At 47.7% G+C, this 27,679-nt stretch overlaps 1 protein-coding gene across 3 annotated transcripts in view; it reads right to left on the minus strand.

Moving 5' to 3' along the window:
* Positions 1–3,085: 3,085 nt before the first annotated feature.
* trrap (transformation/transcription domain-associated protein) overlaps positions 3,086–27,679 on the minus strand; it is a 52,083-nt gene continuing 27,489 nt past the window's right edge. For 2 of the 3 annotated variants that reach the window (XM_028029623.1, XM_028029633.1), the window contains 25 exons: positions 27,554–27,675; positions 26,822–27,035; positions 26,575–26,754; positions 26,350–26,496; positions 24,947–25,066; positions 22,112–22,399; positions 21,896–22,033; positions 19,874–19,986; positions 19,440–19,575; positions 18,222–18,413; positions 17,478–17,673; positions 16,836–16,954; positions 16,087–16,233; positions 13,761–13,861; positions 13,026–13,227; positions 12,746–12,907; positions 10,794–10,884; positions 10,138–10,343; positions 8,794–9,055; positions 6,343–6,568; positions 6,052–6,269; positions 5,723–5,907; positions 5,402–5,605; positions 4,607–4,801; positions 3,494–3,778 (listed from right to left, as the gene is read on the minus strand). In XM_028029623.1, the coding sequence (XP_027885424.1) occupies positions 3,494–3,778; positions 4,607–4,801; positions 5,402–5,605; positions 5,723–5,907; positions 6,052–6,269; positions 6,343–6,568; positions 8,794–9,055; positions 10,138–10,343; positions 10,794–10,884; positions 12,746–12,907; positions 13,026–13,227; positions 13,761–13,861; positions 16,087–16,233; positions 16,836–16,954; positions 17,478–17,673; positions 18,222–18,413; positions 19,440–19,575; positions 19,874–19,986; positions 21,896–22,033; positions 22,112–22,399; positions 24,947–25,066; positions 26,350–26,496; positions 26,575–26,754; positions 26,822–27,035; positions 27,554–27,675 (4,449 nt within the window). Of the gene's footprint in view, positions 3,779–4,606; positions 4,802–5,401; positions 5,606–5,722; positions 5,908–6,051; positions 6,270–6,342; positions 6,569–8,793; positions 9,056–10,137; positions 10,344–10,793; positions 10,885–12,745; positions 12,908–13,025; positions 13,228–13,760; positions 13,862–16,086; positions 16,234–16,835; positions 16,955–17,477; positions 17,674–18,221; positions 18,414–19,439; positions 19,576–19,873; positions 19,987–21,895; positions 22,034–22,111; positions 22,400–24,946; positions 25,067–26,349; positions 26,497–26,574; positions 26,755–26,821; positions 27,036–27,553; positions 27,676–27,679 lie in introns of all 3 variants that reach the window. The other variant, XM_028029614.1, reaches the window with a different exon arrangement.

Raw genomic sequence — 27,679 nt, forward strand, 5'->3', positions numbered from 1 at the left:
AGCTGACCCTTCACCTTGTCTCAGCTCATCATGTATTTTTTCCCAAGACAAATCTTTTACCTTAAAAAATTTAGAAGCTGCTTTCACTATAATTTTAATCTTCTCAGTTTTATTTCTTGCTTGTTCTGAACAGTTAATAATATACGCAAGAAATGGAATTAATTTATCTAACGTAATATTTCCCTGATCATTTTTTGTCATTACTTTCCTTTCCTGACTTACATTCAAATTACTATCATCACTTCTCACCTGTTTCACTGCCTCATCATAAGTTACTCTCTTTTCAGTTCTAATTTTTTGAACTTCAGCTGCCTCTTTCCTTACATTGCATCCTCCATATGCTGCAGTATGATTTCCTCCGCAGTTGCAACATTTGACAGGATTATTTCCACATTCTCCATAAGGGTGTTCTCCTCCACATCTGCCACATCTCTGCTTCCCTCTACAAACATTTGCAACATGTCCATATCTTTGACATTTATAACATCTAACTGGTGATGGAACATATTGCCTTACATTGTAACTTAAATATCCAATCATTATCTTATCAGGCAGAACCCTATCTTTGAAGACCAATAGTACAGATGTACTATCCAATTTCTTTCCATCCCTAAAAGCTTGTAGTCTCTTAATTTCTGTAATTTCTCCTCCTTTAATCATTTTCTTCAACTCTTCCAAGTTTTCTCCTATAGGGATTCCTGAAATCACCCCTTTCACCCCTTTTACCTCTCCCACCACCTTTCTTTCTATCACTTCCTTTTTACACACCATTTGTAGCTTAAGAGCTTTATTTCTTTGTTCAGCATTTTTACATATAATTAGTAAACTCCCATCTCTTATCACCTTAGCCAGCTCTACCTCTCCAATAGCTTTCATAAGCCCATTCGACAAACTAATAGGACTTACCCCCATCAAATCCTGTCCAGTTTTAAACTTTAATATTACTTTAAATTCTTCCATCATTGCTTTCTTTCTTATTTCAGTTGTTTCTTCTTCATCTTCAAAAGATCTTTTCCCATTACCCAATCCTTTTTTCCCTTTATCTCTCCCCTCTCCCCCTCTTCTATTTTCTACCATTGACCAACCTGTATCCATATTATCCTCCTCCAAACTTCCCCCACTACTACTAGCCATCTGATCCACTCACAACCCAGATTATGCCACAAACCGCTTCTTTTTCCAAATGTCAGCGTCTCTTCTCCAGAGCTCCTCCTTTCCGGTACAATCGTTGACAGCAGCGTCCCGCCCCCCTGTATCCTCGCTCGTCTTCTTCTTCTTCTTTCCTGCTCCTAGCTTTTGCTTTGATTTCCATAAAATCAGCATCATCGGAAGTCATGGGCGCGTAAACCATTAGATTCCGCTGCTAATGTACATAAACTAATGAACACAATCAGCCAGTAAACTAATGAACACAATCAGCCAGTAAACTAATGAACACAATCAGCCAGTAAACTAATGAACACAATCAGCCAGTAAACTAATGAACACAATCAGCCAGTAAACTAATGAACACAATCAGCCAGTAAACTAATGAACACAATCAGCCAGTAAACTAATGAACACAATCAGCCAGTAAACTAATGAACACAATCAGCCAGTAAACTAATGAACACAATCAGCCAGTAAACTAATGAACACAATCAGCCAGTAAAGGCTGTTCGCTCCGCTGATTGTATGTTTTAGCAGCAGACGCAGCTGTGCTGTAGATGCAGACATCCCATAATGATCAGAGGAAGTTATCCAGGGAGTCGGAGCAAAATTCTGGGAGTTTATGCATCTACATGTGGAGACGTTTGAAAAGTTAGTCAAAAATTAGCAGCAATAATTTGGGTTTAGCCTGTCATAAGAAAGAAAACATGACGGTTTACTCATATTTTCGTAATGTTATTCATTCTTTATAAATGTCAGTCTACAAACTAACTGGTTAGTTAAAGCTAAGTGTCAAACTAAAATTTAGTTTGGAGGTAAATATTTAGCTGCAAGCTAAATATTTATGTCGGAGCTAGCGTAATATTTAGCTTACAAACTAACTCAGAACAAACTAAATATTTCGTGAGCAACCAAATACTTTGCTTTGAACTAGCTTAATATTTATCACTTACCGATAAGCGGAAATGGACCGTCAAAACAAAAGCGGGGTGAAGACGGAATCCTTCTGGTTGATCTTTGGAGGCCTGATTCACTCACTATGAATCTGCAGCTGTGATCTGATAAAACAGTATGTTGTATTATGGAATTTATTAAATTGTGTGAGGGAATAAACTGAATATTGCCTTTAAACAAGTTTTTTTAACCTGTAATGTTATCCAAGAAAAGAGGAAGCAGTGACACAAAGCGATTCGGAAAAATCCAGGTTTTGTTTTGATAGTCCACTTCCGGTTTCCAGCTAGCTAGTAAATCGTTAGCTTGCTCAGCAAATATTTAGCGTCCTGCCAAGTAGCGTAGTTTGAAGCGAAGCGATTTATTAACTAAACATTTAGTTAAGTTTATTCCAGTCAGCTCGGTGGATTTTTAAATCTAAACTTTTGAACCAAAATGTTTCTAAACAATCTGCAGAGATTTTCAGTTCAATCAGGTCTGAAGTTCCTCTGTGCAACAGAACCTTTCAGAACCTGGTTCTGTTCTGGTTCTCCTCATGTTTACCTGGCAGTAGTGACTCAGCAGCAGCCATGTTGGTTCTGAGTGGCGACCCCGTCCGGTCCGATTGAAGCAGATTAGATGGAGTACAGTTCAGCTGAACAGAACCGGACCTGAAAACCCAATAAGACTCCGCTCACACGGAACCAAACAAACAGAACTTCACAGATATTTCCAGTTGAGGGAAACCGGGCCGACCCTCAGCAGAACCGCAGCAGAGTGTAAACAAGCAGGGAGCAAGCAGACCGCACCGACCCAAACAGAACCAGAACCACAGTTTACGGGCCAGACTGGGCCAGGCCACGGCACTGGCGGGAAGCAAGGAGACCAGCAAACAGAACCACTTTGGGCCGGAGCAGCAAATATGGAGGACAACAACAGAACTTCACCAGATCCAAGATGTTCTGGACACCAGAGGAACCGATCGGAATCAGAAACTCTGAGCTTCTTAATGATAAAAATGTCATTTTATTCCAACAAGTTGCTTCTGTACAGGAGACCAAAGAAACACGAGCAGCTGGAGGCGAACGATTCCTCCTCATCATCAGCATGAAGAGTCGGCTCCCGGTGACCTTTGACCCTAAAATATTCCTCATTCAACAGGTAGTAAAAATACACATTTTACAAGATTTGACTCCTTGATGGGCATAAAAACAAAGAGGAATTTCCTGCAGTGGTTCCGGTTCTGGTTGGTTCTGCCTGGGATCCAGAGGCAGAAAGAGAACCTCTGCAGACGGAACCAGGTGACCCAATGGACCCATGGTTCTGACCTGATCAACTCGAGTCTGAAATTAAAAGGTGGGCAGAGCTTCAGCTCCAGGGACCCGTCCCCATCAGAACCGGCCCGGTCCCGGTCTCAGAGCCAGGGGTGCCACGCCGGGTCCATGCGACACAGGTTGTCCAGGCTGTTGGCTGCAGCCACCAGCGTGTTGACCTTGCTCTCCCCGCCCTCGAACTGGGCCAGGTTGTGGAGGCGGGTCATGATGGCGGTGACCGCCTTCTGGACCAGTGACACCAGCTGCTGGGAGTCCATGTTCTCCGGCTGGCCGGCCGGGGACAGTGGGACCGACGTGTCCTCCTGGGTCTTCTTGTGCCACGCTATGATCTCGTCCCGAAGCACCGCCTTCAGGACGCCGTCCACCTGGGACAGAGCAGAGAGACGGGTCAGGACCTCAGAACGCTCCAACCGGAACCCATGTTCGGACCATGCTGTGACGGTCAGAACATTCTGGCTGCTAAACCCAAACCGAGTCGGATGCCAGGAAGACTAAACGTCACTAGACCCCTGCTGAGAACAGGTTCAGTCTGTCTGCAAAAATACGTCCAAACTATCCAAGGTGGACATGAGACAACATCTGTTACTGGGAGGTAGAGGTACTGGGAGACACTGGGAGGCATTGGGAGAGACTGGGAGTTATTGGGAGGCATTGGGAATCATTGGGAGACACTGAGAGGCATTGGGAGAGATTGGGAGTTATTGGGAGGCATTGGGACACACTGGGAGGGATTGGGAGACATTGGGAGAGACTGGGAGTAATTGGGAGACACTGGGAGGCATTGGCAGTCACTGGGAGTCATTGGGAGACACTGGGAGTCATTGGGAGACACTGGGAATCATTGGGAGACACTGAGAGGCATTGGGAGACACTGGGAGAGATTGTGAGACACTGGGAGTCATTGGGAGACACTGGGAGTCATTGGGAGACACTGGGAGGAACTGGGAGACACTGGGAGTCATTGGCAGTCACTGGGAAAACATGCAGGTCAGTTTCATAGTCAGCCTCAGTCGCTCTGCTCAGATCTTCTCTGCTCAGTCGTGGTTAAGGGGTTTCAGAGTAAAAAGGGCAGAACACTTTTCGGTCTGCTGAATTGCTCTGTGTCGCTGCGTCACATGACGTCCCAGTCAAAGTGTAGAGTGCCTGAAGGCTGAAGCTGCGACCCAGAGATGAGCACAGCCTAGTTCTGGTACCTTGAAGTTGGGCTGGGCGAAGCACCGCGCCACAGCGATCATGGAGGCGGTGAGCGGCCCGGAGACGCCGATGGTGGTCAGGAACTCGGAGATGTTTGGCGTCAGGCGGAACGGAACTGGCCTGTTGGCGTCCAGGTCGCCAGTGGCGTCGTTGATGTCAAAGCGGAAGTAGGAGACATTCAGCTTCCCCGTATCCTAGGAAACGGAGACAGAGGGCAGAGGTCAGCAGGGGAGCTGAAGACAGGTGACAAACACCTGGCCTCTGCTGGTCGTCGTAGCAACATGAAGCGGACACAGGAAGACATGAGACAATCCGGCCGTCCTCCAGCTCTGGGTTCTGTTCAGCTGCAGCAGAACCTCTTAGGTTCTGGAGGATCACAGGTTCTGCTGCAGCTGGGCCGTCTGCCACCGTAAGGCCCCGGGGTCTGATGGGATCTGTGGAGCGGAGCATGCCGACACACACACCGACACACACGCCGACACACAAGTCAGGGAGGCGTGCAGCGACTGAATGGAACCGTCTGTCGGAACAACGTCTGGCTGACTGGAGCAGCTGGCGTTTTGGAGGTCTCTGAATGCATCACGAGGACTAAATGAGGCTTTGAACGCACCACGGAGATGTCGATTGGTCCCTGAACACACCACGGAGGTGTATATTGGTCCCTGAACGCACCACGGAGGTGTAGATTGGTCCCTGAAAGCATCACGGAGGCCTAGATAAGGTGAACTGGCACCTTGATCGTCCCTGCAGGACGGTCCAGTCAGGCGCTCCCAGATGGCGCCACAAGGTCCTACCTGGGCGATCTGCAGCATCTCCGGGTTGAGGCGGTTCAGGTGCAGCATGAACTCGGCCAGGCCGATCAGCGCCAGCTGGATGGTGAACATCTTGCGGAAGGTCCAGTAGTCGGTGGCGTTGGGGAAGGTGTGCAGAGCCCACTCCTTCAGCATGCTGCGGGGAACCATGTTGCCCTGCACCTCCTTCAGGATGTCCCTCAGCACCTGCAGGCAACAGCACCGCCGCTTAGCCGGCTCACAACTTTACATACCCGCTGACCAAACTGCTTCCATGGATCAGTTAGCTTGATGTGGCGCTGAGCCGCAGGCCGGGTTTGCTACCTGGTGGCTGGCCTGCGTTCCTCTGGCCTGCACCGTCGCCAGGCGGTCATAGTAGCGTGAGATGGGATTGTCGTGCTCGATGCCTTTCTTGGCGCAGCGCTGCTTGTAGATCTCCACCAGCGACAGCGAGGACGGATTGTCCTCCACCAGACGCATCTGAGGCGAAACCGCAACCACTCGCGGAACTGAGGAGGAAACAGGAAGTGAGGAAACACCGAGACGCTGCATGGAAAAATCTCAGAGGGAAATCTAAAGACTGGAACACTGGAAAGAACTTTAGCCCTGCAGGAAGCAGGCTCTGCAAAGGCTGAAGAGGTCAGAGGTCATACCGGTGAAGAAGAGGTGCCTCTTGGTGGTCTCCTTCCTCTTCTCCAGGCAGGGGTTGAGCAGCCGCAGCAGCTGCAGCACCCTCTCCTCGCGGCGCGACTCAGTCAGGCAGGCATCGTTCATCACCAGGTACGGGTAGATCTTCCCGTTGTGGCCGCGGATGTAGAGGCGGCGCGCGGCCGTGTTGTGCTTCTGGACGATTTCCACGCGGGGCATGAACCTGCAGAGGAGGAGCAGGCATGACGGAGGGACGGGTTGCCACTCCTCAGCTGTGTGGCGGGAACGGCGCCTACCTGGCGATCTTGATGTAGTAGTGTGTTGGTTTGGGCATCAGGAACTCTCCGGGGATTTCCACCTCGGCGGTCTGAGCAGAAAAGTTGCTGAGGAAGCGACATTTCTCCTCGATGAGGAAGAACTTGGGAAGCTGCTTGGTCTTGGCCTCCAGGATCTTGATCCACTTCTTCAGCTTGGAGATCAGGTTGTGGAGCTTCATGGAGCCAGGAACGCTGAAGTCAAAGTCTGTGAGAGGAAAAAAGCTTTTCATTTTAATATTCATCCAAATCTGGGTGGAAACAGAGACGTTCATTTAATAGTCAAAAACGAGGTGGAAGCTTGTAAAGAACTGATCCTCACAGTTGGAGAAAATCTACTGAATCTGTTTAAATATGATTTCTGCTCAGTTTCTCCTGTGGATCCATGAAACCTGGAAAAGTTTCCCACCCCACTTTAAAACAGCCACGGTTCCCACTCTCCTCCTCCAGACCGTCACAGCCTGTACGCGCTGCAGAGCTGGAGCTGAGTTATAAACGTCGCTCAGCGCTGAGCAGGAGAGGAAACTAACTCCTCAGAGTCACGATGCTGCAGAACAGCAGCAGGGCCTCATGTGTAAAGCGTTAAAAAAAATGTGTGCCGCCGTATTTTACGCACAAATCGGCATCAATACAAATGAACTTTGGTTCAAAGTTGACATAAATATACGCACACGTTTTTGCTGGCGTGAAAATGTGCAGCAGCCACTCAAACTTTTTCTGTGGACAATAATAAACTACAAACCAAAATCCACTGAGACCCGACGACATTCAGTTATTTAGACCAAGAAGTTTCAAACCCGATGATTTATGATTTTAATATTTTATTGTTTAAACGATGAAACTGAACCGCATTTATCCTCAGACAATAAGCTAACACAAAATAAAGAAAATAGAAATAAAGGATGTGAAAACCTCAGTGTAAATAATCATGTTGCTCAGTTTGTGTCTCATAAAGATGAAATTCATCGTCTGAATGCATCTATTTATTCTCACTAGAGAGAAACCAGGGCTGATCAAACAGTTTGATTATTGAAGGTGATCAGGTGTGGAGACAATCCCAGGTATATCAGTAGCTGCACCAAGGTGAGCTGCTACCTGAGGAGCTTTGGCTCTGATGGAGAACATGGAGCCATTGATCAGAGATCAGATTGATCTGCTGGTTTCTGATCGTTTAGATTCATCCAGACTGATCATCCTGGAGCTCTGAGCAGAACTTAAAGCAGGTACCGGTACCGGTCCAGCTGCAGCCGTCCTCCAGTGGAGCCGCCCGCTTTGTGAATGCGCCTTATGGACAGAAATCATCTGGACTCTGTAAATGTAACTTCTGCTCATGATTCCTGGATTCAGAAGAAACGTTTAAATCCCGGCTGAACGCTCTGCTGCTCTGAGATCTTTAGGATTCATTTGGAGGTTTTTTCTTTAATTTTTACATTTTTTTTTAAGTGAAAGCACCTTTTAAATAAAATATATAATAACTATTATAAATACTATTCTGCCACAAACAAGGATGGTTGCCATGGTTACGGCTTCACATGGCGACTTCCTAGTATTTATACCAAATTACATTAATATGTATTTATGGAGGCGACAGGCGGAGCAGCAGCTGCAAATCAGGATTTATAAAGGAAAGGAGCGCAGCCCGGCTCCATACATCCAAATTGTTTTGTGCGTCGCATTTTCTACATTTCTCCGTGCGCCATGTTTTAGTGTGAAAACTGCACAGAGTTTGATACATGAGGCCCCTGGACTCCTGGCTTGGTTCACCAGGAAGCTGCTGACCTTTGACCTTTTATTTATTTACGTTTCGACTGACTGGAATTACTTGATGTTAGCGAGACCATGGCGTCTCTATCTGCCGTCTCCATGGCAACACAGCCTGAAGACTCAACGCTGCCTCTAGTGGATCATGGAGGAAATCACATCCAGCTGGAAAATAACTTCAGTGCAGGACTAAAACATCTGGAACCAAGAACGACCAATCAAAACAGCCGGTTGGCCGGACCCGGTTTGTACCGGTTTAAACTGGACCAGTTTAAACTGGTCCCAGTGAACAGCAGTCTGGTTCCCTCATGCAGAGCAGAACCAGGCTGGAACCCCACAGGCGCCGCAGCTCCACTGCAGCAACAGCAGGAATCTGAGACGCTTTTCTCTCAGCTGCTCAGAGAAACTAAACCATCTGGTTCTGGTTCTGGTTCTAGGAGGAGGAAACTCAGATTTAGTTCCTGGTGAATCTGAGTCAAACTGGTGGAGTAAATCCCCGGCTGGTGCTGCAGAAATGTGACGAATGATTTTCCAATATAAATCTGAAAAGTGTGGCATGCAATTGTTTTCATATTCCTCCCAAAAAAATAAAAAATGAATCCAGAGGAGCTAGTTTCCTATAGATATGCCACAATTAGTGAAGAGACCCTCCAGGTGTGTGCCTGAGCCAACCTGTGGTGAACTGGCCCTTCATCTTCTGGAAGACGGGGTCCTGAGCGGTGGCCTGGGCCCGGCGGGCCAGCGACTCTGAAGCGGCGCTGGAGAACATGGTGGACACGTTGGACACGTTCTCCAGGCCCACACCAAACGTGCTCACCAACTTCTTCACAAAGTTCAGCGTGTGAGGCGTGATCTTGGCGTCCGACACGGCGCCGCTCTTCTCAAACGCCACAGAGTAGCATTTAGCTAGGCCCTGCTGCAGCTGCCGCAGCACCTGCGGGGGGAGGAGGAGGGTTAGACCTTCATCAGCTGCTCCATTAGTGCTGGACAGGAGCACATTTCACTGACAGGAAGGTGAGGATGAAGAGTGAATTCAGCAGAGACGAGGAGGACGAAAAACATGAAACAACCTTTTTGGTAATTTACATGTTCAGTTCCGATGAAGAAATATTAGGAATATGGATTTTAATGCATTCAATTAGATTAATTATGTAGATTTTTCAAACAATAAGCAGCATTAATCACTTTGTATGTTTTATATATTAAGGTTCTGCCTGGAACCCTAACCCCACCTGTAAACCTGATGCTAAAGCTACATTGCTAACAGCAGCGATGGAGGCAGATTCTCTCGGTTAGTTTCTGTTTCTACATGATCTGATTGGACGATGGAAGAGACTGTTGTTGTGTTCAAGTTGTGCTAACTGCAGTTAGCCTATCAGCAGCCATGCTAGCCTAAGATAGCATCTGAATGCTAACATGTAGCAGCTAATGCTAATGTCAGCATCCACAGTGCAGATTTCTAAAGAAATAAATGATGAGAAACTCTGAGATGAACTCGTCTGACGTTCAGATCTGATCATATTTATTAAATAACTTAGCAGAAAAAAGAGAATTTGATGAAAATGTTAATTAGTAGATTTACCTTTTTAGTCGCGCGGACCGGTCAGCCCTTCGCAATCTTGCTACGGACCGGGGGGGAGCGGGTTACCCTAACCCTAACTCATTCTGCTGCAAGTTGGCTCAATTTTGAGGGCCCAAGACGTAAGCTGTAAAATCCGGTTTAGGATTTTCAAAATAAAAGATCCAGAAGTAGTTCATTATTTCTTGCGCGGCCCGGTACCAATTGGTCCGCGGCCCGGTGGTTGGGGACCACTGCTTTAGAAAGTTGACCAGGCCGACCTGGAGATGAACACCAGCAGCCTCACTGGGACGACGTGGAGGGACGGTTTAAAATGTGACTAGTTAATGACAGACCTTGTAGTTAACCATGGTAACCAGCTGTGGGTGGCTGTAACCATGGTAACCAGCTGTGGGTGGCTGTAACCATGGTAACAAGCTGTGGGTGTTGCGCCTCACCTCCTCGTGCCAGTTCTCCCTGAACCAAACCATCTGGTCCACGATCCCCTCCAGAGACGACAGCAGCGTCGGGTGAAGCTCCCGCTGCATGTGCATGATGCGGCTGCAGCGCCACATCGGCGCCGTGGCCCGGATGGGGCCCGGGTCGGACGCCCCCGAGTGAGGCTGGGCCCCCACCGAGCCGGGCTGCTGCTGGCCGGATGAATCTGAAATGCAGAGACATCAGGAAATCCTGATGGCAGTTCTACATCCGGGTCTGGACCAGAACGGAGCAACCGGGTCTGGACCAGAACCGAGCAACCGGGTCTGGACCAGAACCGAGCAACCGGGTCTGGACCAGAACCGAGCAACGGCAACCAAACTAATCCACGATTCTATATTTAAATACAAATCTGAAAAGTGTGGCGGAATGTTTAGTTCCTGTGAGAACATCTGAGATCTTCAACATCACGTCCAGATGCAGTGGTGGACTGAGGTCTGGACTTTGACTAGGCCGCTGTAACAACACTGCCCCTGAGTGGCTTCCTGTCACATTTTACCCTAAACACATGCAGGTTGTGGTTGCCATGAGAACCACTGCCAGGGTGTGAATACTTTTGAAAGCCTCTTTAGGCTCTGGTTTGTCTTCCAATGGGTCAAAGGTCGGGGCGACTCACCGCTCTTGTAGCGTTCCCGCTGCTCGATCTTCAGGGTCAGGTAGAGCGTCCGGATGGGGAAGTAGACGGCCTGCGGGTAGACGCGCCCCACCTGGCGGGAACAGCAGGGTCAAAGGTCACACACTGACCCCAAAGAAGAGGAAGACACTGATGAAGATAACGGTCAGCAGGAGAGAGAGAGAGAGAGAGAGCGCTACGCCTCATTCATTGGTTTAACTTTATTTTGAAAAGTTTTTGAAGCATTTTGATTCGTTGTCATGATAAAATTAATTTATTGATGTAAAATAAACTGACTGTATAATATCAAATATTATATTTACAAGCTTCTCCAGTTTGTTGCATAAAAATGTCAACAAATATCAGCAGAATAGAAAATATGATTCAATGCAACGTCAGTGAATAAATCTCCCTTCATTCAGCCACAGGCGTCCCTGCGGAAGCCTGTTTAAAATACTAATGTTTTTTAATGAAATTTGTGTCTGTGGCAGTATAATACTGCAGCCTCCTAAAACTTACTGTAAAAATTAGTTTTTTATCAGAATATTTCTTATCACAATCGTGCCAAATTCTGGTGATCAAACTGAGTCTGTATCGCCTGGTTCTAGGAGTTGAACGACTTCAGATTTATTTATTTTATTTATTTATTTCCTCCCCTCCAGGGTCTTTTGTGGGCTCTAGTGTCCCTTAAATGAAAGTGGGCTGACAGGAAAGGGGGAAGACATGTGGGAAATGTCGCTGGGTCCGGGAATCGAACCCGCGACGGCCGTATCGAGGACTCAAGGCCTCCAAACGTGGGTGGCGCTGTCCCCTACGCCACCACGGCACGCCCCACTTCAGATTTTTTAAGGTCGACTACAACATGATAAAAGTCAAGTCAAAGTCGATTAGTCGTTGTGATGTCATAGTGATGTAAGTTAGACTTTATCAGCTAAATTCACAGCAAATATTGATAAAAAACAGCTTTAAATAAATTATTATGCAGAATTAATAGAACAAGAAACAGAACTTTATCCTGAACTTCTTCCTGAGTGGAGATCGCCTCCATCAGGGCCTCAGGGTGAAGCTTGGACTTTGTTTCCAGATGTTAGACAGTATTTTTATAAGAGCGTAAAGCTGCCAGGTTAGAAGCTTCAATAGCAGAGAGACGCCGATCAGCTGGAGGGATAAAAAAGCCCGACATCATGACGCCTTGTCCCACATTACTCCTGTAGTCTCTAGGAAGATGTTTTTCAGCACTAGTTGCTTTTAATTGGGGCAGAGAGGATCTGATCCAGGAAGCAAACCGGACAACCAATCAGATAAAGGGGCGGGGCTAGGCACATAAACCGACCAACCAGCAGCAGCCAGAAGCTTCACTGTTTCAGGGACGTGCAGTTATTGATTATTGATAATTAGGAACACAGTGAGAAGAAGAACAGTAATTTATTGTGGTAATAATAAACTGATTGTGTTCATTAACACCAGAAGCTAACAGCCAGGCTGGGACTGTTAGCTTCTACTGGTTGTACTGGTTCTGGTGGTAATACTGGTTCTACTGGTCCTGATTATTTTGATGGTTCTACTGGTCCTGTTGGGTCCAGCTCTGAGGAGAGGATTCAGCTGCCTGATCATCTCCAGCTGTAAGATCAGCTTCTTTAACTTGTGTGTTTATAATAATCCTGGATAATCATTTATCATAATTAAATGATTATGAAGGATTATAATCCTGGCTAGTGCAGGATTATAATAATCCCAGCCAGGATAGCCAGGATTATAATAATCCTGCACTAGCCAGAGCTAACTGTTCCCACTTTTAATTTCTGGCTTGGTTCTCGCGGCGCGATGCGATATTAAGGTTAATTTCTTCAACAAATAATTTAAAAACAAATTGAGCTGAAAGAAGAGCAGAGAGAGATGAAGATGAGGAAGACTGATTTCCTCCCAGCGATGGGGTGGAGATGTTCAGGTCTCACCTGGCTGATGAGGTTGAGCAGCGGTTTGCCCTCTGACCCCACCAGGCAGGTCAGCAGCTGAGGAATCCAGGCCAGCCATTGGATGGGAGGAACGCCAATGCAATATTTATCCACGGCGTCCGCCAGGGTGTTCTTATCGTCAAAGCTCAGCAGCCAGAGGACCTGCAGGGAGGAACACAGACTGCTACTGCTGCACTGCCATCCACCCAGTGATCAGGTGTAGATTGGGTCAGGAGACGAGCGGTTCGATATGGAGGATCCTGACGACGTCCCCACTCACCTTGGCCAGGTACTTGCGGGACTTGCTCTCATTCTGGTGGCGGCAGGCGTGCAGGTAGCAGGTGATGGCAGAGACGCCAAGGTGCAGCTGGCGGTCTTTAACGAAGATGTTCTCCAGGTAATCTCCCCACATGGCCCAGGCCTTGACCAGGACATCGTGCATCTGCACCGCCGCCGAGAACGCCTTGTTGGCCTCCTCCGACCTGCAGGGGGAGGACAAGAGGGGACAGGTGTCAGAGGAGGCGGAGCCAGGGAGCAGGAGGGGGTGGGGCCAATGATCAGATGGGGCGGAGTCAGGATGACAAAGAGGTACCAAAAAGAAGAGGACTCCCGTTAGAATCCTGATTCTCATTTCCTATGATTCAAAATCAATCTAAAATGTCGAAATGTAGATTTTAAAAAATAAAACAAATGCTCTTTCTGTCGGCCTCCATTTTGTAACTACGTGGGAAGTCCTGATGTCGCCATGGAGACGGTACAGGAACATTACCGAAACATAGGGGAAGCTACAGAAACAAAATGGATTCCAGTGGCTCCGTCTTCGTAGAAGGAAACATTTGGACTCTTTTGGGTTTTTACCGAATTCCCAGGAAGAAAACCGAACTGGACATAAGCTTCACAAAAGTTCAAAAATGGAGACAAAGAACTTCAAGAACACAGCTAGTGGGCTAAAAGCTAACAGGTTAGCTGAGGAGCATCGAACTGAGGAAACAGGAAGTAAGTGGAGGCAGTGTACTTGTTGATCTGGGCCAGGAACATGCCCTTGAGAGCGTAGAACTCGGCGGTCATCTCCTTGGTGAAATACTTGAGGTTGGTTGACTCGATCACCTCCAGCCCCTGAGAGCACAAGCAGAGAGACTCTGATTATTGCTCTGCAGATAAGAGCGGAGCAGCTCTGTTCGATGGAGGGAAGGTGGACAGGAAGCAGAACTTCCATTACGGAGCGCCTCTGATTAGGTGTCTCCATGCGGCGGCGTGACAAACGAGGCGCGGCGCGGGAGGAGATGCAGAGGAAACGATGTCTGCTGGCTCTGCTAATGACTAGCGGCGAGGCGAAGGCGCCATTAATCAGAGCGCTGTGCGGCTCAACAGCAGCCGCCGCGCTGATGCGTCCCTGCTACGACCTGCTGCCACCCCTACGGCAGGCAGTTTCACATTAAATCAGCTGCTGGACAGCCCAGACACCTCAGACCGGTTCATTCAGATTTCTCTAATTGCAGATTTATCATCCAGCTGTTTGGAGGCATCTGCACTGAATTACTGACAATCTGAAACAGATTTCAGTTACAAACTAGTTATAAAGTAAATCTGAGACATTTCACTGTTTGTTTTGACTGGTCATAATTCAAATGAGCGGTAAATGGATTTCTTAAATGTGTTTTTATATAGCAGAGATAAAAGATTTGACTGGTCCAAATTAAACTGCAGATATTCTGAAATAATGACTCAGCAAACTAACCCACAAATCCTTTTAAGAAATCTCCAAATGAGATATCTGGAACATTTTTTAATCTCAACAGCTTTTTAATTTCAGATATCTTGAGTTAATGTTCTGACTGGTCATAATCACTATATCTGGATTATCTGGAATAATTAATCTAGTCAAAATGTCCCAGATTTAGGGAGCATTTTGAAATTTCAATAAAAAATGAAAGATGTTCCAGTTTCAGCTTGTAGCTCTTTCTGCTCTAAACTGTTTTAGATGCAGTTTATGTCTCAGCAGAGAATAATAGGAAAAGGTCTAGAGATTTCTGCAGCGATCTTCAAGCTAATGAAATTCTCGTCTTCAACTCTCATCCTGCTGCAATTTCCTACTTTGTGGTATTTTCTGAGTATGCAGGCAACTGTTTGGACAGCTAAGAGGAACCACAAGGGGGCCTTGCATGCAATTCTTAATTCAGATACCTAACAATGTCATTTTGACGAGTCTCAAGTTCTAGAGCAGTGACCCTTCATGACGGAGGTGGAGCTGATGGCGCTAGCGTGACCTGCCTGCATTCGTTGCGCTGGAGTTGCCTGCCTGCATTCGCTGCGCTGGCGTTGCCTGCCTGCATTCGCTGCGCTGGCGTTGCCTGCCTGCATTTGCTGCGCTGGAGTTGCCTGCCTGCATTCACTGGCATTGCCTGCATTCGCTGCGCTGGTGTTACCTGCCTGCATTCGCTGCGCTGGTGTTACCTGCCTGCATTCGCTGAGCTGGAGTTGCCTGCCTGCATTCGCTGCGCTGGAGTTGCCTGCCTGCATTCGCTGCGCTGGAGTTGCCTGCCTGCATTCGCTGTGCTGGTGTTACCTGCCTGCATTCGCTGCGCTGGTGTTACCTGCCTGCATTCGCTGCGCTGGTGTTACCTGCCTGCATTCGCTGCGCTGGTGTTACCTGCCTGCATTCGCTGCGCTGGTGTTACGTGCATGCATTCGCTGCGCTGGAGTTGCCTGCCTGCATTCGCTGCGCTGGAGTTGCCTGCCTGCATTCGCTGCGCTGGAGTTGCCTGCCTGCATTCGCTGCGCTGGCGTTACCTGCATGCATTTGCTGCGCTGGCGTTGCCTGCCTGCATTTGCTGCGCTGGAGTTGCCTGCCTGCATTCGCTGCGCTGGTGTTGCCTGCCTGCATTCGCTGCGCTGGAGTTGCCTGCCTGCATTCGCTGCGCTGGCGTTGCCTGCCTGCATTTGCTGCGCTGGAGTTGCCTGCCTGCATTCACTGGCATTGCCTGCATTCGCTGCGCTGGTGTTACCTGCCTGCATTCGCTGCGCTGGTGTTACCTGCCTGCATTCGCTGAGCTGGAGTTGCCTGCCTGCATTCGCTGCGCTGGAGTTGCCTGCCTGCATTCGCTGCGCTGGAGTTGCCTGCCTGCATTCGCTGTGCTGGTGTTACCTGCCTGCATTCGCTGCGCTGGTGTTACCTGCCTGCATTCGCTGCGCTGGTGTTACCTGCCTGCATTCGCTGCGCTGGTGTTACCTGCCTGCATTCGCTGCGCTGGTGTTACGTGCATGCATTCGCTGCGCTGGTGTTACCTGCCTGCATTCGCTGCGCTGGAGTTACCTGCCTGCATTCGCTGCGCTGGCGTTACCTGCATGCATTCGTTCTTGCCCATGACTCCGGCTAGCTGCAGGTAGCATTTGACCTGCTGCCGGATCTTCTGGAAGCAGTCGACGATGGGAACGGTGGGGATGGTGTGGATGCGGCTCAGGATGTCCAGAGCCACGTTCACCAGACCCTGAGATTTCAGAAGACAGGAAGTGATCAGCCCACAACAGGAAGCGCTTAAAGGGACAGAGCAAATGCATTGAACTGGGGTTCAGTTGAGGGTTGGAAGCAGTCAGTGTCTATTACACCGAGTTTAAATCCAAAATCAGAGACGAAACATGATATCAGTTCATATTGATGGTGTTTAATGGAGGCGGTGTGTCATTAAAAAGTTTCCCCTGGGAAACGAGTGCTAAGAACCAAGCAGTTCCTGTATTATCTGGAGTAAGAGAGGTTGTTTTTTTTTACAGCCTGATCTATCGTTCTTCTGACCGGGAACTCTTCCATGTTCCGGATGCAATTCAGGCAGGAGGTTCATCAGTGGTGCACTGCCTCCACTTCCTGTTCAGATCAGCTTGTGCTTCTGGGTAAAAAGTTCCCATAGGAAACCCGATAATGGCCCAAAGGGTTGTAAAGCGGTTCTGAAGGGGTGGAGGTCCCGTCCGAACTGGTCCGGTTCAGCCTCTGGCTCTTCATCTGAGTTTCCACTGAGGGCGAAACGCTAACTGCTTCCAGTCCTCCTGTCCCCAGAACCCAGTCAGTCTTCCTGTGTGGGCGGAGCCTGAGCCTTACCTGCTTCCTGGCGATCTTCCCGTACTGGATGATGGCGGACGCCGAGGCGTGGACGCCCAGCATGGCATTGTTGTTGTTGGGGTCGTGCTGCGTGTTCGTCTCGTACGCCGTCACTATGGCTGCAGAGAGACAGCGGTCAAGAGGACGTTCCAGAAACCCGAGGTCCCTGAATGCATCGTTACTGTGTCTGTGTTACTGTGCATGTCGCCCTGATCTCTTCGCAGCCTTTTAAATTCGACCCTTCCTGCCACCAAGCAGCCATCTCTCAGGGTGTGTCTATGTTACCATGGCAACACTAAGGAGAGCTACGGCGGCTAGCAGCGGGATTTTATTGTAAAATAATTCTCAATCTTTGTTTGAATAAATTCCAATAAAGTTAAATAAAAACAAACTAGACAGAATTATCTAAAACAGTTTTACTATTTTCTGCAGTAATTGTTCCATAACAGCAGCAATAAATATCAATAAATTTAAAAATGTGATTAAAATCAGTTCCTGTGAGCAGCTTAGCGATAAACACACCTGGTTTAGTCAGAGGCGTCCTGTAAGAAGCCTGTTTTAAATACAAATGGTTTTCATCTGTGTTTGTGGCGAAAGCTAGCATGCTAACACACAGTTAGCTACAGTAATGACGCCCCTCACCCTGGTAGTGGTGCTGCCGCCACATGAAGATGCTGCTCCAGTGGGACAGGTCGTCAGAGACGATGGGCAGCCGGTTCCTCCACGTCTTCACCACCGTCTTCATGTCGTGCAGGCTGGTGTTGCGGCCCAGGTTGCTGGGCTGCAGCCCGGTGTTGATCTGTGCCGCTTCCTGCAGCTCGATGATCTGTTGCGCCGCCTGCACAGCAACCAGCAACGTTAGCGACAGGCTCCCCAAGCCCTATTCTGTGATCCTGAATAGATCACAGAATAGAGGGGGGGTTGTCCTCTCTGACTGGCTCACAGTAGATGACTGACTGACTGACTGAATGATCGATAATCAGTCAATATTCACCTGGCCCTGCAATCGATAGTGAGGGGAAAGAAGTCACCGATGGCTGAGAGTGTGAAACAGAGGGAAGGATGGAGGGAAATAACAGAACCTCCCACCAGTCCGGTCCTGGTTCTGATAGAAACCGGACCGGACCCCCCGAAGCTGAACTTCACTCATAGCCTCCATCCATCATGGAAATGTGATTCTGCTGCAGCTACTTAATCACACAGTATCTGATGGCAGGGGGGTAATTACACACCGTGTACCCCTGTAGTTACCCCCACCCAGAGCAGAGCTGGGGGAAAACAGGAAGCTGTTTCTCTCCAGCTGCTCTCTTTGTTTCCATACAAGAAGAAGACGGAGATTGTCAGAGCTGCTTCGTGCTGCGGCCTGACCTCCGGGTGACCTCTGACCTGCAGCAGCGGCGTGTGAACATGGGACACGATGTGCGGCAGCCGCCTCCACTCCCGGATGGCCAGGCTGGAGGCCATCTCCACCAGCCTCTCGATGAAGTTGAGCTGCTGCTCCTCCGGGTTGCAGATGGCCAGGTAGCCGCGGTGCATGTTCACTTTCCAGGCCATCTCCTTGGGGCAGCTCAGCTCCACCTGGGGTCAGAGGTCACACATGTTAACCAAGCCATTCAGAAAAACAACCGCGTAAAACCCAACGAATCAAAATGGAAGTGCTACTGAAACGGACCCGTCCCTCTAGAACCGCCAGCAGGTTCCACCAGCTGACCTGAACGTCGGGCCAGAATTACATCTGAGCTTCATTTCAGTTTGTTTCTCACTTTCCAGAAAAATCAATTACAAAATGCTGAAGATATTTCAGCACCAAGCTCTTCCTGTTTCAGTGGGACCAGCTAAGCTCAGGTGAGGATGCTCTTGTGACCACAGCGATCAGTCAGAGCGTCGTCGCTCCGCCATTAGCCGCAGGCCGCTCTGATGGAAAGCAGGAAGTCCAGACCAAGTGACGGCGGCGGTTCCCTGCTCCTCCGCTGTAAAAACCAATCATTCTGCAGCAAACGCTGCGGTTGTTACAGCAGCTGCTGAAACCTGGACCGGGAGGTGGGCTGGGGGCAGGTAGATGAGGGGCAGGTGGGAGGCTGGGGCAGCTGAATGGGGAGCAGTTGGGAGGCTGGGGCAGCTGAATGGGGAGCAGTTGGGAGGCTGGGGCAGATGAATGGGGAGCAGTTGGGAGGCTGGGGCAGATGCATGGGGGCAGTTGGGAGGCTGGGGCAGATGCATGAGGAGCAGGTGGGAGGAAGCTGATGTTTCCCTCCAGCTGGACGGCGCTGATATCAGGTTGCTTCCATTAACGCTGCTCTGGGTTTAATATGTAGCAGAAACCAGAGAGGCAATAAAAAACAGAGGTTAGCTAATGCTGCTAGCACCTGCGATCGCTGTGGAAATGCTGAAGCTAACGAACCAGAATCCATAATAAATCCCAGATTTTCACAGAATACAGTCACTTTTTCTAGCTGAACATAAAACTCAGGAGTTTCTGCTGGCTAATAAACATGGCAGAAATGGCAAAGAGTGAAATTTGGGGATTAAAAAAAGCAGAGGTCGCAGCCCCTACACTCATCCTTTGGTTTCTCACAGGAGCCGACATGGCGGCTTGCTGCTCACCTGGACCAGCGCCTCCTTCATGGCGCTCCAGTTGGAGACCCTCCAGGCGCATTCCAGCACCAGGTAGGGGTTGCAGTGGCCTTTGGACTGGCCGTACTCAGTCAGTGGCTCCCACTGGTTCAGCTCCTTGGAGCAGCTGCACAGAAACAAACATTAAAACCAGTTAAACTGCTGCGTCCATTTAAATCCTGCTGGCCACAGAGAGGCTCATGACGGCGCCTTCAGAAACTACTCACCCCTTTCATCGGCAGACTTTTCACAAAAAACTGATTTTAACAAAATAATGATTTTGTAATCAGTCAGTGAATCATTATTCTGCTGAAATCAGTTTGTCATTAAATGTTTATTTGTTCTTCAAGCCGGTTTTTGAATCAAACTTCCGGGTGTGAATACTTCCTGAGGCGCGTCTGAAGAGCTGCTAGCAGAGATCTTACCGGATCCAGTGATCCTCCCACAGTTGGTACTCAGGGAAGATGGCCGGAGACACGTTGCTCCGTTCATGCTCCTTCCTGGCCTTCTCCATGGCCTTCTCGTAGCTCTCCTGGGCCTGGGCAACATGGAGGCGCTTACAGACACACTCGGAGGTTTCCATGAGAACAACAAAATGGACAATATCTACTGAAAGGTTTGCCAGGAAAATCCATAAACCGTACGATTAATCCAGAGAAACCAGCGGATACAGTCTCACAGGCCAGACACTCTGAAATCCCACGCTTTACGACCCAGTGAACGTATCACACTGAGGTTAGCTTTCTGGGTTAGCGCCCGGCTGCAGCAAGATATTCACATGTGGAGAAAAGTTCAGGAACTCTGATTCTGGCTGCATTCACACTAGGGCTGTTGTAAATGAATATTTTAGTAATCGAGTAATCTATCGATTATTCTTAGGATTAATAGAGTATTTGGATAAAAAATTTGATAAAATAAAATATTGGTAAATCTGGCATAACACCGGTGTTACTATCACATATCAATATCAGTCTAATTTTTCATTTTTGAGCTTCTCTAACAATAAGTTTTCTGTAGTTTAGAAAACTAACCTGTAACAATAACAGCTCACTTTCTAAATTAACCTGAAGATAAGTTATACAAAAATCTGACATTATATTCAATTTAATAATAAAGAGTCAGGCTAAAAGAAAAAAAGTCTATACTCCAGCTTTTAGTTTATGTATTTATCTCCAGTCAGTTTAATAGATGAATTCTCGCCTTGCCCCATAACCTGACAAGCTTTGTGTTTGAGAAAACGGGAAATGTCTCCTTGAGCTTTGGGGCGGTGGGGGGCAGGTGAACGAACGAAGTAAGATGGGAGGAAATAGACCGGGGGCAAACGTAAGAACTGGGGGAGCAATACGGAATATTTATGGCACCTTCGTTCGTCACACTCAGAAACTCGTCTACCAGCCATGAACCATCATGACGCTCCGCCAGCCGTTTGTTCAGACCAGGATGATATGAAATTTATTGTGCGGTTCGTCCGTAAAGCTACACTTACACTGTAACCATCAGCTCCTCAGCCGCCCGCCGTGTTCAGTCTATCCGCTCACCTGTATTAATACCTGCAGCTCTTCCTGCCGTTCGCTCTGAACCAGCAGCTCCTGGAGGAGAAAGGCTGCCGTATTGCAGGCATGGCGCCAGTCATTTTAAGGATGCTTATTGGTCCCCCGAAAACAACGAAACCCCGGACATTATTATGGATCAATAAAATCCTCCCAGGCTGAACTTGAACATTGGACTTTATGCCGCTAACACTTAGCTTTGGTCAACAACTCAGAGGAGGAAGTCAGAGCTCAGCGCAACGCAAATAATGTCCCGGCCGAAACACGGTGCGCTAAATAATAAAACATAAATTAACGAAGCTTTGAGGCAGGTACATTTTCCTCGAGGAATTTTAATAATGGAGGTCCTGGAATCATTGGAGGAATCGTTTCAGCTCTGGTTCACACCGCAGGCGAATCCAACTGATTGGGTCGGAATCAGTCGATCCGATTCCGATCTTCACAGAAAATAATCCGATCCTCATTCAGGTGAAGAAATAAATCTAATAGTTTTCAAAGCACCTGCAGTCTGAACGCTCATGTTGCATTTAACGACTTTTCCGTCATTAATATGAGACATGTTGTAGTTAGTGGCGGCCATCTTTACTGCGTAAACCGAGCGCTGCGGCAGGACGGCTTCGTTCTTCTTCTCCAAGTCGCTTTGGGATGGGAATCGTTCACACAGACATCTGACTGCGGCTCATTTAAGTAGCAACAAACAAAACCTGCAGAGAACAAAGCCTTGGACAGAAGAGCGGCCATGATGGATCCTCTCTGATAGATCAACAGGAAGCTTCAATCATCCAGACAGGATTTCATATCAGAGCATCAAAGCTCATCCTGCTCATCTCCAGCTGATAACCCAGATTAACCAGACTAACCAGATTAACCGGATTAACTGGACTCCGTGTTCCTGACCTGCTCAAAGAAGCCGTGCTGCTCGTAGGCGATGGCCGTCGCCGTCTCAGGAAACTTGCATCTCTTCTGCCAGAGTCCGGCCCACATGTCCTCCTCCTGCAGCAGCGAGTAAAGCTCTGCCAGCGAGTCCAGGATCTCCTGCAGGGAGCGGAGCCATGAGCCCAGAACCAGCCAGAACCAGAACCACCTCTGGTGCAGAGGTTAGCGCCAGCCTACCTGCTGAGGCGGAGTGATGCTCTCCTGCTCGTAGAAGTCGGCGCTCTGCTTGGGCTTGCTGTGCAGGCTGAGGCCCTTCTCGAAGGCCTGCTGCTCCAGCATGAGGGTGGAGCGCAGCCACAGGTTGTGCGTCTTCCCCAGGTACTTGAGCACGCAGGGCCGGATGGGGATGGGGGGCACGCACTGGGACATGGCCTCCACGAAGCAGTGCAGCGCGCTGGGCTGGCAGTCCCGCTGCGCCTGGTGGCTGCCGCTGCACAGGAAGGGGCTCATCTCTCCAGACAGGGCCTGACACACACACACACACACACACACACACACACACACACACACCATCATCACCTGCGCCTCACTAGCAGCTGCATGATATTGATAAATACTGTTGATAACAGCGTTTTGTTGCGTGTTCAGGATGCAACATGATGCAGGTTTCCAGGAATGACAGACAGACCCATGAATTCATTGCTGCATTAATAATTTACTGCCTTCCTGAGCGTTTCTCCACAACCTGAACAAATTGGCTCAGTTTGGAAGAAAACTAAACCTCAGATGATTCTGTAGGTGGGAATCATGACCGACACCTTCTGATGTCAGTTATGAACAGAATTCCCTCTGCTGCAGATCAATGCTGCTTTTAATCACACCACCAAATGCCAAGGCGTCATCTGACGAGCAGATGCTCTCTGCGCCGTCCTGCAGCCATGCGACGCGCTGGCGACCAGAGTAAACAAGCAGCTGCTGGAGAGGCTAATCGCTTAGCATCAAGGTGAGCATGTTCAAGCATGAACAGAGGAAGCTTCACTTTCTGGAAACTGAAACATTTCTGGAGTTACACACAGCTGGAGCAACAAACTACCACAAACTACACAGATGATCATTTTAACCCTTCCTGCCCCAGCATGAGCCCTCCAGCTTATCTGGTCCTTTAGACGATCAATATCTCTGATTAAAGGTTAATTCTATCAAACTGAACCAGGAGTTTTATTGGTTCTCTTGTTCCTTTGCGACAGAGACACAGCGGTTTCCTCTCAGAGCAACAGGATCAGCTTTAGTCCTTCGACAAAATACTGCACATTTTCTGTTTTTTATTAAGAAATGGTTTTTGGATCAAGTTAAGTTTATTTGAGCAGCTCAAAGTGTTTTACAAAAAGGGCAGAAAAACACAAATATGAAAATAAATATATAAAAACTAAGTCTGGCTTAGATTTAATGCAGTGAAAAAAATGTAATTTTTATAACACTTTTAATTAGTAAACTGTTCTGGGTTTTTAATTTTTGACCTGATCAAGGCTGAAACACCAACATCAGTTTATTTTTGGAAAATATTTGGGGTTTTTATCCTTCAAAATTATATAAAAAAGAAATTAAGCTTTTTTTTGACAAAACAAAACATATAAATAAAGAAAAGATTTTAAGACTTAAAAACTGCATTTATGAATAAACCTGAAGTTGTTGAAAAGATTTAATGCAGTGAAAGTAAAATACCGTAAGTTCTGGAGTACTAGCTGCTGAGCTCTGCAGCCTATAATACGGTGCAGCTGACGCATGGTTGTTTTCATGCTGGCCGCAGCAGTAGACCAATCAAACTGATCAGTAGTTCGCAGAGGTCCAATGAAATTGTGCGATATATCAAGAGCACTTTCACAATTCAAAGAGCAGTAAATCCAGTGGCGCTGTGCATACCTGGAGATTTTCCTTTAAATTAAAAAAATAGTTACTGGATTGTTTTATTATCTAACCGTCTTTGTTATTAACAGCATTGTAGATAAGCAAGAAGGTATTTTGTGTCAAAATATCTTGTACGTAGCCTGTGTGAGCCTGTGGGGGGGACATGTCTGTCATAAACCTAAATGTTGTTGGTCAGCAGCTCTTTCTGTAAGCTCTGACTATGCAGTGAAGCTAACTAAAAACCAGTAAGAGGAGTTTTACCCCGCCTGAGCTTTTTACAGTGAGCGCGGTTCTAGTTCTAGGGTAACTTTTTTTTGGGTGGTTTCCTGAACTGAAGAGCTGACGGGTCACCCGAAGGGCCGACCGTGACATCTGCCTCACGTTTCCTGAATGTCACGCTAAGACTGCGGGTTAAACAGTTGAATCTAGTCAAACTTTGCCAAAAGAGTAGAAATCAAGCAAACATTGTTGCTTCACCTCCTCTTCCTCTGGACGTCTCAGAAACATCATTTGAACCTGCGAATCTCACAACCTTTCGTGGATCACAGGGGTAGGCTTACATTTCCTTTCTTTACTATTTAGTATAATTAGTAAAAAAAGAAAACAAAAAAACACAGAGCAGATCCGCTGTTTCTGTGAACCGTGTGCATACAGCCGGTGTTTGTGTGGTCTAGTATTTGTGCTGCTTTGGTGCGACAGCGACACGAGCGTGATGGCGCAGCGCCTCGGGGTGTGGCTCAGGTGCAGTGGTGCGTTTGGAAAGCTTCGCCGTTCCAGCATTGCAACGCAATTTGTGTTTCTGATACGTATGTTTATTTAAAGGTAGCTGTGTTAGAGTTCAAATAAAAAGCATTTGCAATAATATTTGTTTATGTTATCTTTTAAATTAAAAGTTAAAAAATCCTCAAGTGTAATATCTTTCTGAGTAAATGTCTCATATAGTAATGTGGGACACCTGCAGCGCAAAATCCAGTGCAGCTTGTACAAAATGTATTTTCCTTCTAAAATTAGAGCATGCAGCTTTTAATAAGGTGCTCTCTTATCAAAAGAGCACCTTAAACTTTCCCATATTTACGGAAAGTTTTTTTCCCTTAGATTGACCATTTAGAAGCGTAAAGGTAAAAATGTACGGCCTATTTAAAGGGTTAGCAGCAGCTGGAAACTCACATGCTGCTGGCGGTCGGACAGGATCTTCCAGAGTCGGGGGAACAGCTGCACCATGGTCCGTTCAGCCAGCGGAGTGGAGATGTGGCACAGCTGGACCAGAGCGTTCAGCAGGGCGCCGGTCTGCAACACCACACAGCCACCAATCAGAACCAGAAACAGATCCAGAGTGAGCATGACGGGCCCGGTGGAGCTGCGTTCAGCAGCATCTGGGCAGTGTTGTATAAAGTACTGAAATCTCAGAGTCAAGTAAAAGTATAGGTACCTCTCCAAAATATGACTTTGGTAAAAGTCCAAGTCACTGACTGAAATGTTACTTGAGTAAAAGTCTTAAAGTATCTGAAACTTCTTGTACTTAAGTATGGAAATTACTGTAAAAATGGATGTACTCAAGTAATGTAATGAAAAGTACAAGTAAAAAGTAAAACAAAGCAAATGCAGTTTGAATGACATTTTTTATATTTTGGTAAACTTGTCAAATACACTTAAAATAATGTACACAACCAAGTGCAGGCAAAATTAAACCTGCTAATAAATTGTTCCAGTTTTAAAGAGTAGCACATGTTAATGGTTTGTGGTTTTGAACTTGCATGCCTTTCCTATATTCGTTAAATTTAGTCTAAATTGCTATCGCTATGGCTTCTGTCCCCCATTGAACTAGGGTGACCAGACGTCCTCTTTTTCCCGGACATGTCCTACTTTTCAGACCTAAAAAGATGTCCGGGGGGAATTTAAAAATTGTCCGGGATTTTGGTCAACTGCCTCAAAACACATTACATAGCTTACAGTGCATTATAGGGCACTGCGCACAGCGCTGCGTGTCACGTAATCCCTGAGCCGCGTCAGTGCGGGCAGCACTCCCCCCCCCGCTGTAAGGTGTTCTGGTTTCCCCAACAATGGGAGAAGCGAAACAGGTGTATCCTATTGGAGGTGATGAACAAGCCCAGGCAAGCAGGCTACGGACTTTGTTCGGTAGCCTGCTTGCTACTTGCTAATCAGTAGGTGGGGTCAAAACACTGCGTTTCTCTCTCTCGCTTTTTTGTAACGAGTAACTAAACCACACATTGAAAATGTATCGGAGTAAAAGTACGCAATTAAGTTCGGAAATATAGTGAAGTAAAAGTGAAAGTCATCAAAAATTTTCATACTCCAGGAAAGTATGAAGTACTCCAAAATATACTTAAGTAAAGTAGTGAAGTATTTTTACTTCGTTACTATACAACACTGCATCTGGGTTTCTGTGTTTCCATCAATCATAAAACTGAAATTATGAAAACGAATTTCCTGAAAGGAAACAGGCTAATTAGAAATTTGTTTGTCTCTGGAGAGTTTTTGTGATTAGCAGGATAAAGTTTTGTGCTGAATGAATGTTTTGCGCAGTCGGAGGCGTCTGGCTCCGCCGCTACCTTGACCTCCCGCAGCGAGTCCAGGAACTTGTCATGGCGGTTGGTGAGCATGTGCAGCTGGTTCCCCGTGTCTCGCTCCGCCTGCTCCTTCGTCTTCGGCAGCGCCGACTGGTCGCCGGGCGCCAGCTCGATGTCGATCTCCACGTCCTGCAGGGGGAAGAGGTTAGGAGCCGCATCCCCACTGGCCGAGCTGCGGCTCTCTGGGGTTAAAGGTTAACGGGTCACCTCCTCCTTGGTCTCGCTGGTCTCCCGCTCGCGAGGCTCCTGCTTCACGTGCGTTGCCATGGCGAAGGCGGCGCGGTCGTGGCTGTCGGCCAGGTTGATGACGTTGGTGATGGAGGGCAGCATGGAGCCCTGGCAGCTGGTACCGATCACCGTGTGGCGCTCACACACCGCCAGCAGCAGCTGTCACAACCAGAACCTGGTCAGAACCAGAGCCGGAACCAGAGCCGGCACCAGACCCAGCGCTCACCTCGATGCACTGCTTGGTCCAGAAGTGGCCGCCCATGGCCTCCCAGTTCTGGGAGCAGCAGATGTAGAGCAGCCGCTCATAGACACGCCGCTTCATGGATGCGTCGAAAACCTCAAAGAACTTGGCCCGGATGGCCGGCTGGCTGCAGCGCAGGCCCGACAAGAAGGCCGGCTCCAGCTTGGACGTGATGTCACTTCCTGACAGGCTCTCGTCTCTGGAGAAAGACGAACGCTGCGTCATCAGCAGAGTCCAAACGCCTCAGCAGCAGCATAGCTATCGGTTCAGTTTGATGATCAATAATCATTCTGCTTTAATCACTAAAGTTTGTTTTTATACATTAGAAAAACATAACTAATTCAATTCCTTCCTAAATCAGAAAATAAACATTTTATTTTCTAACCATCAATCGCAGCATTCCTTCATGAAGAATCCATCCAACACCAACATGAGAAAATCTGAACATCAATAGAGTGGAGCTGATCTGGAGATTATTACTGATTAACTGATTTATTTATTTATTGATGACTAAACATTTAACAGATTTCCCAAAGTATTCACACCCTACTCACATTTACCATGTTGGAATCACTACAACAGAATCTTACTGCGATGAAGGACTCTGAGGTTAGACCCCCTCTACTCTGATGAGCCTAAATAAAACCCAGAGGAACCACAGAGGGCAGCAACTGAGTATTTAAAGCGACCTGTTGACCTCTGCAGGTCACAGGTTACCTGTAGACGTAGTTGACCAGGTCCAGGAAGTGAGCGTTGAGTTCCAGCTCGTCCGGGAAACGTTTCTCTATGTAGGTCATCATCTTCACCAGCAGGACGGATTTCTCCCGCAGGTTGGGCATCTGG

This window comes from Xiphophorus couchianus, chromosome 2, assembly GCF_001444195.1.
Source record: "Xiphophorus couchianus chromosome 2, X_couchianus-1.0, whole genome shotgun sequence".
NCBI classification, from domain to species: Eukaryota; Metazoa; Chordata; class Actinopteri; order Cyprinodontiformes; family Poeciliidae; genus Xiphophorus; species Xiphophorus couchianus.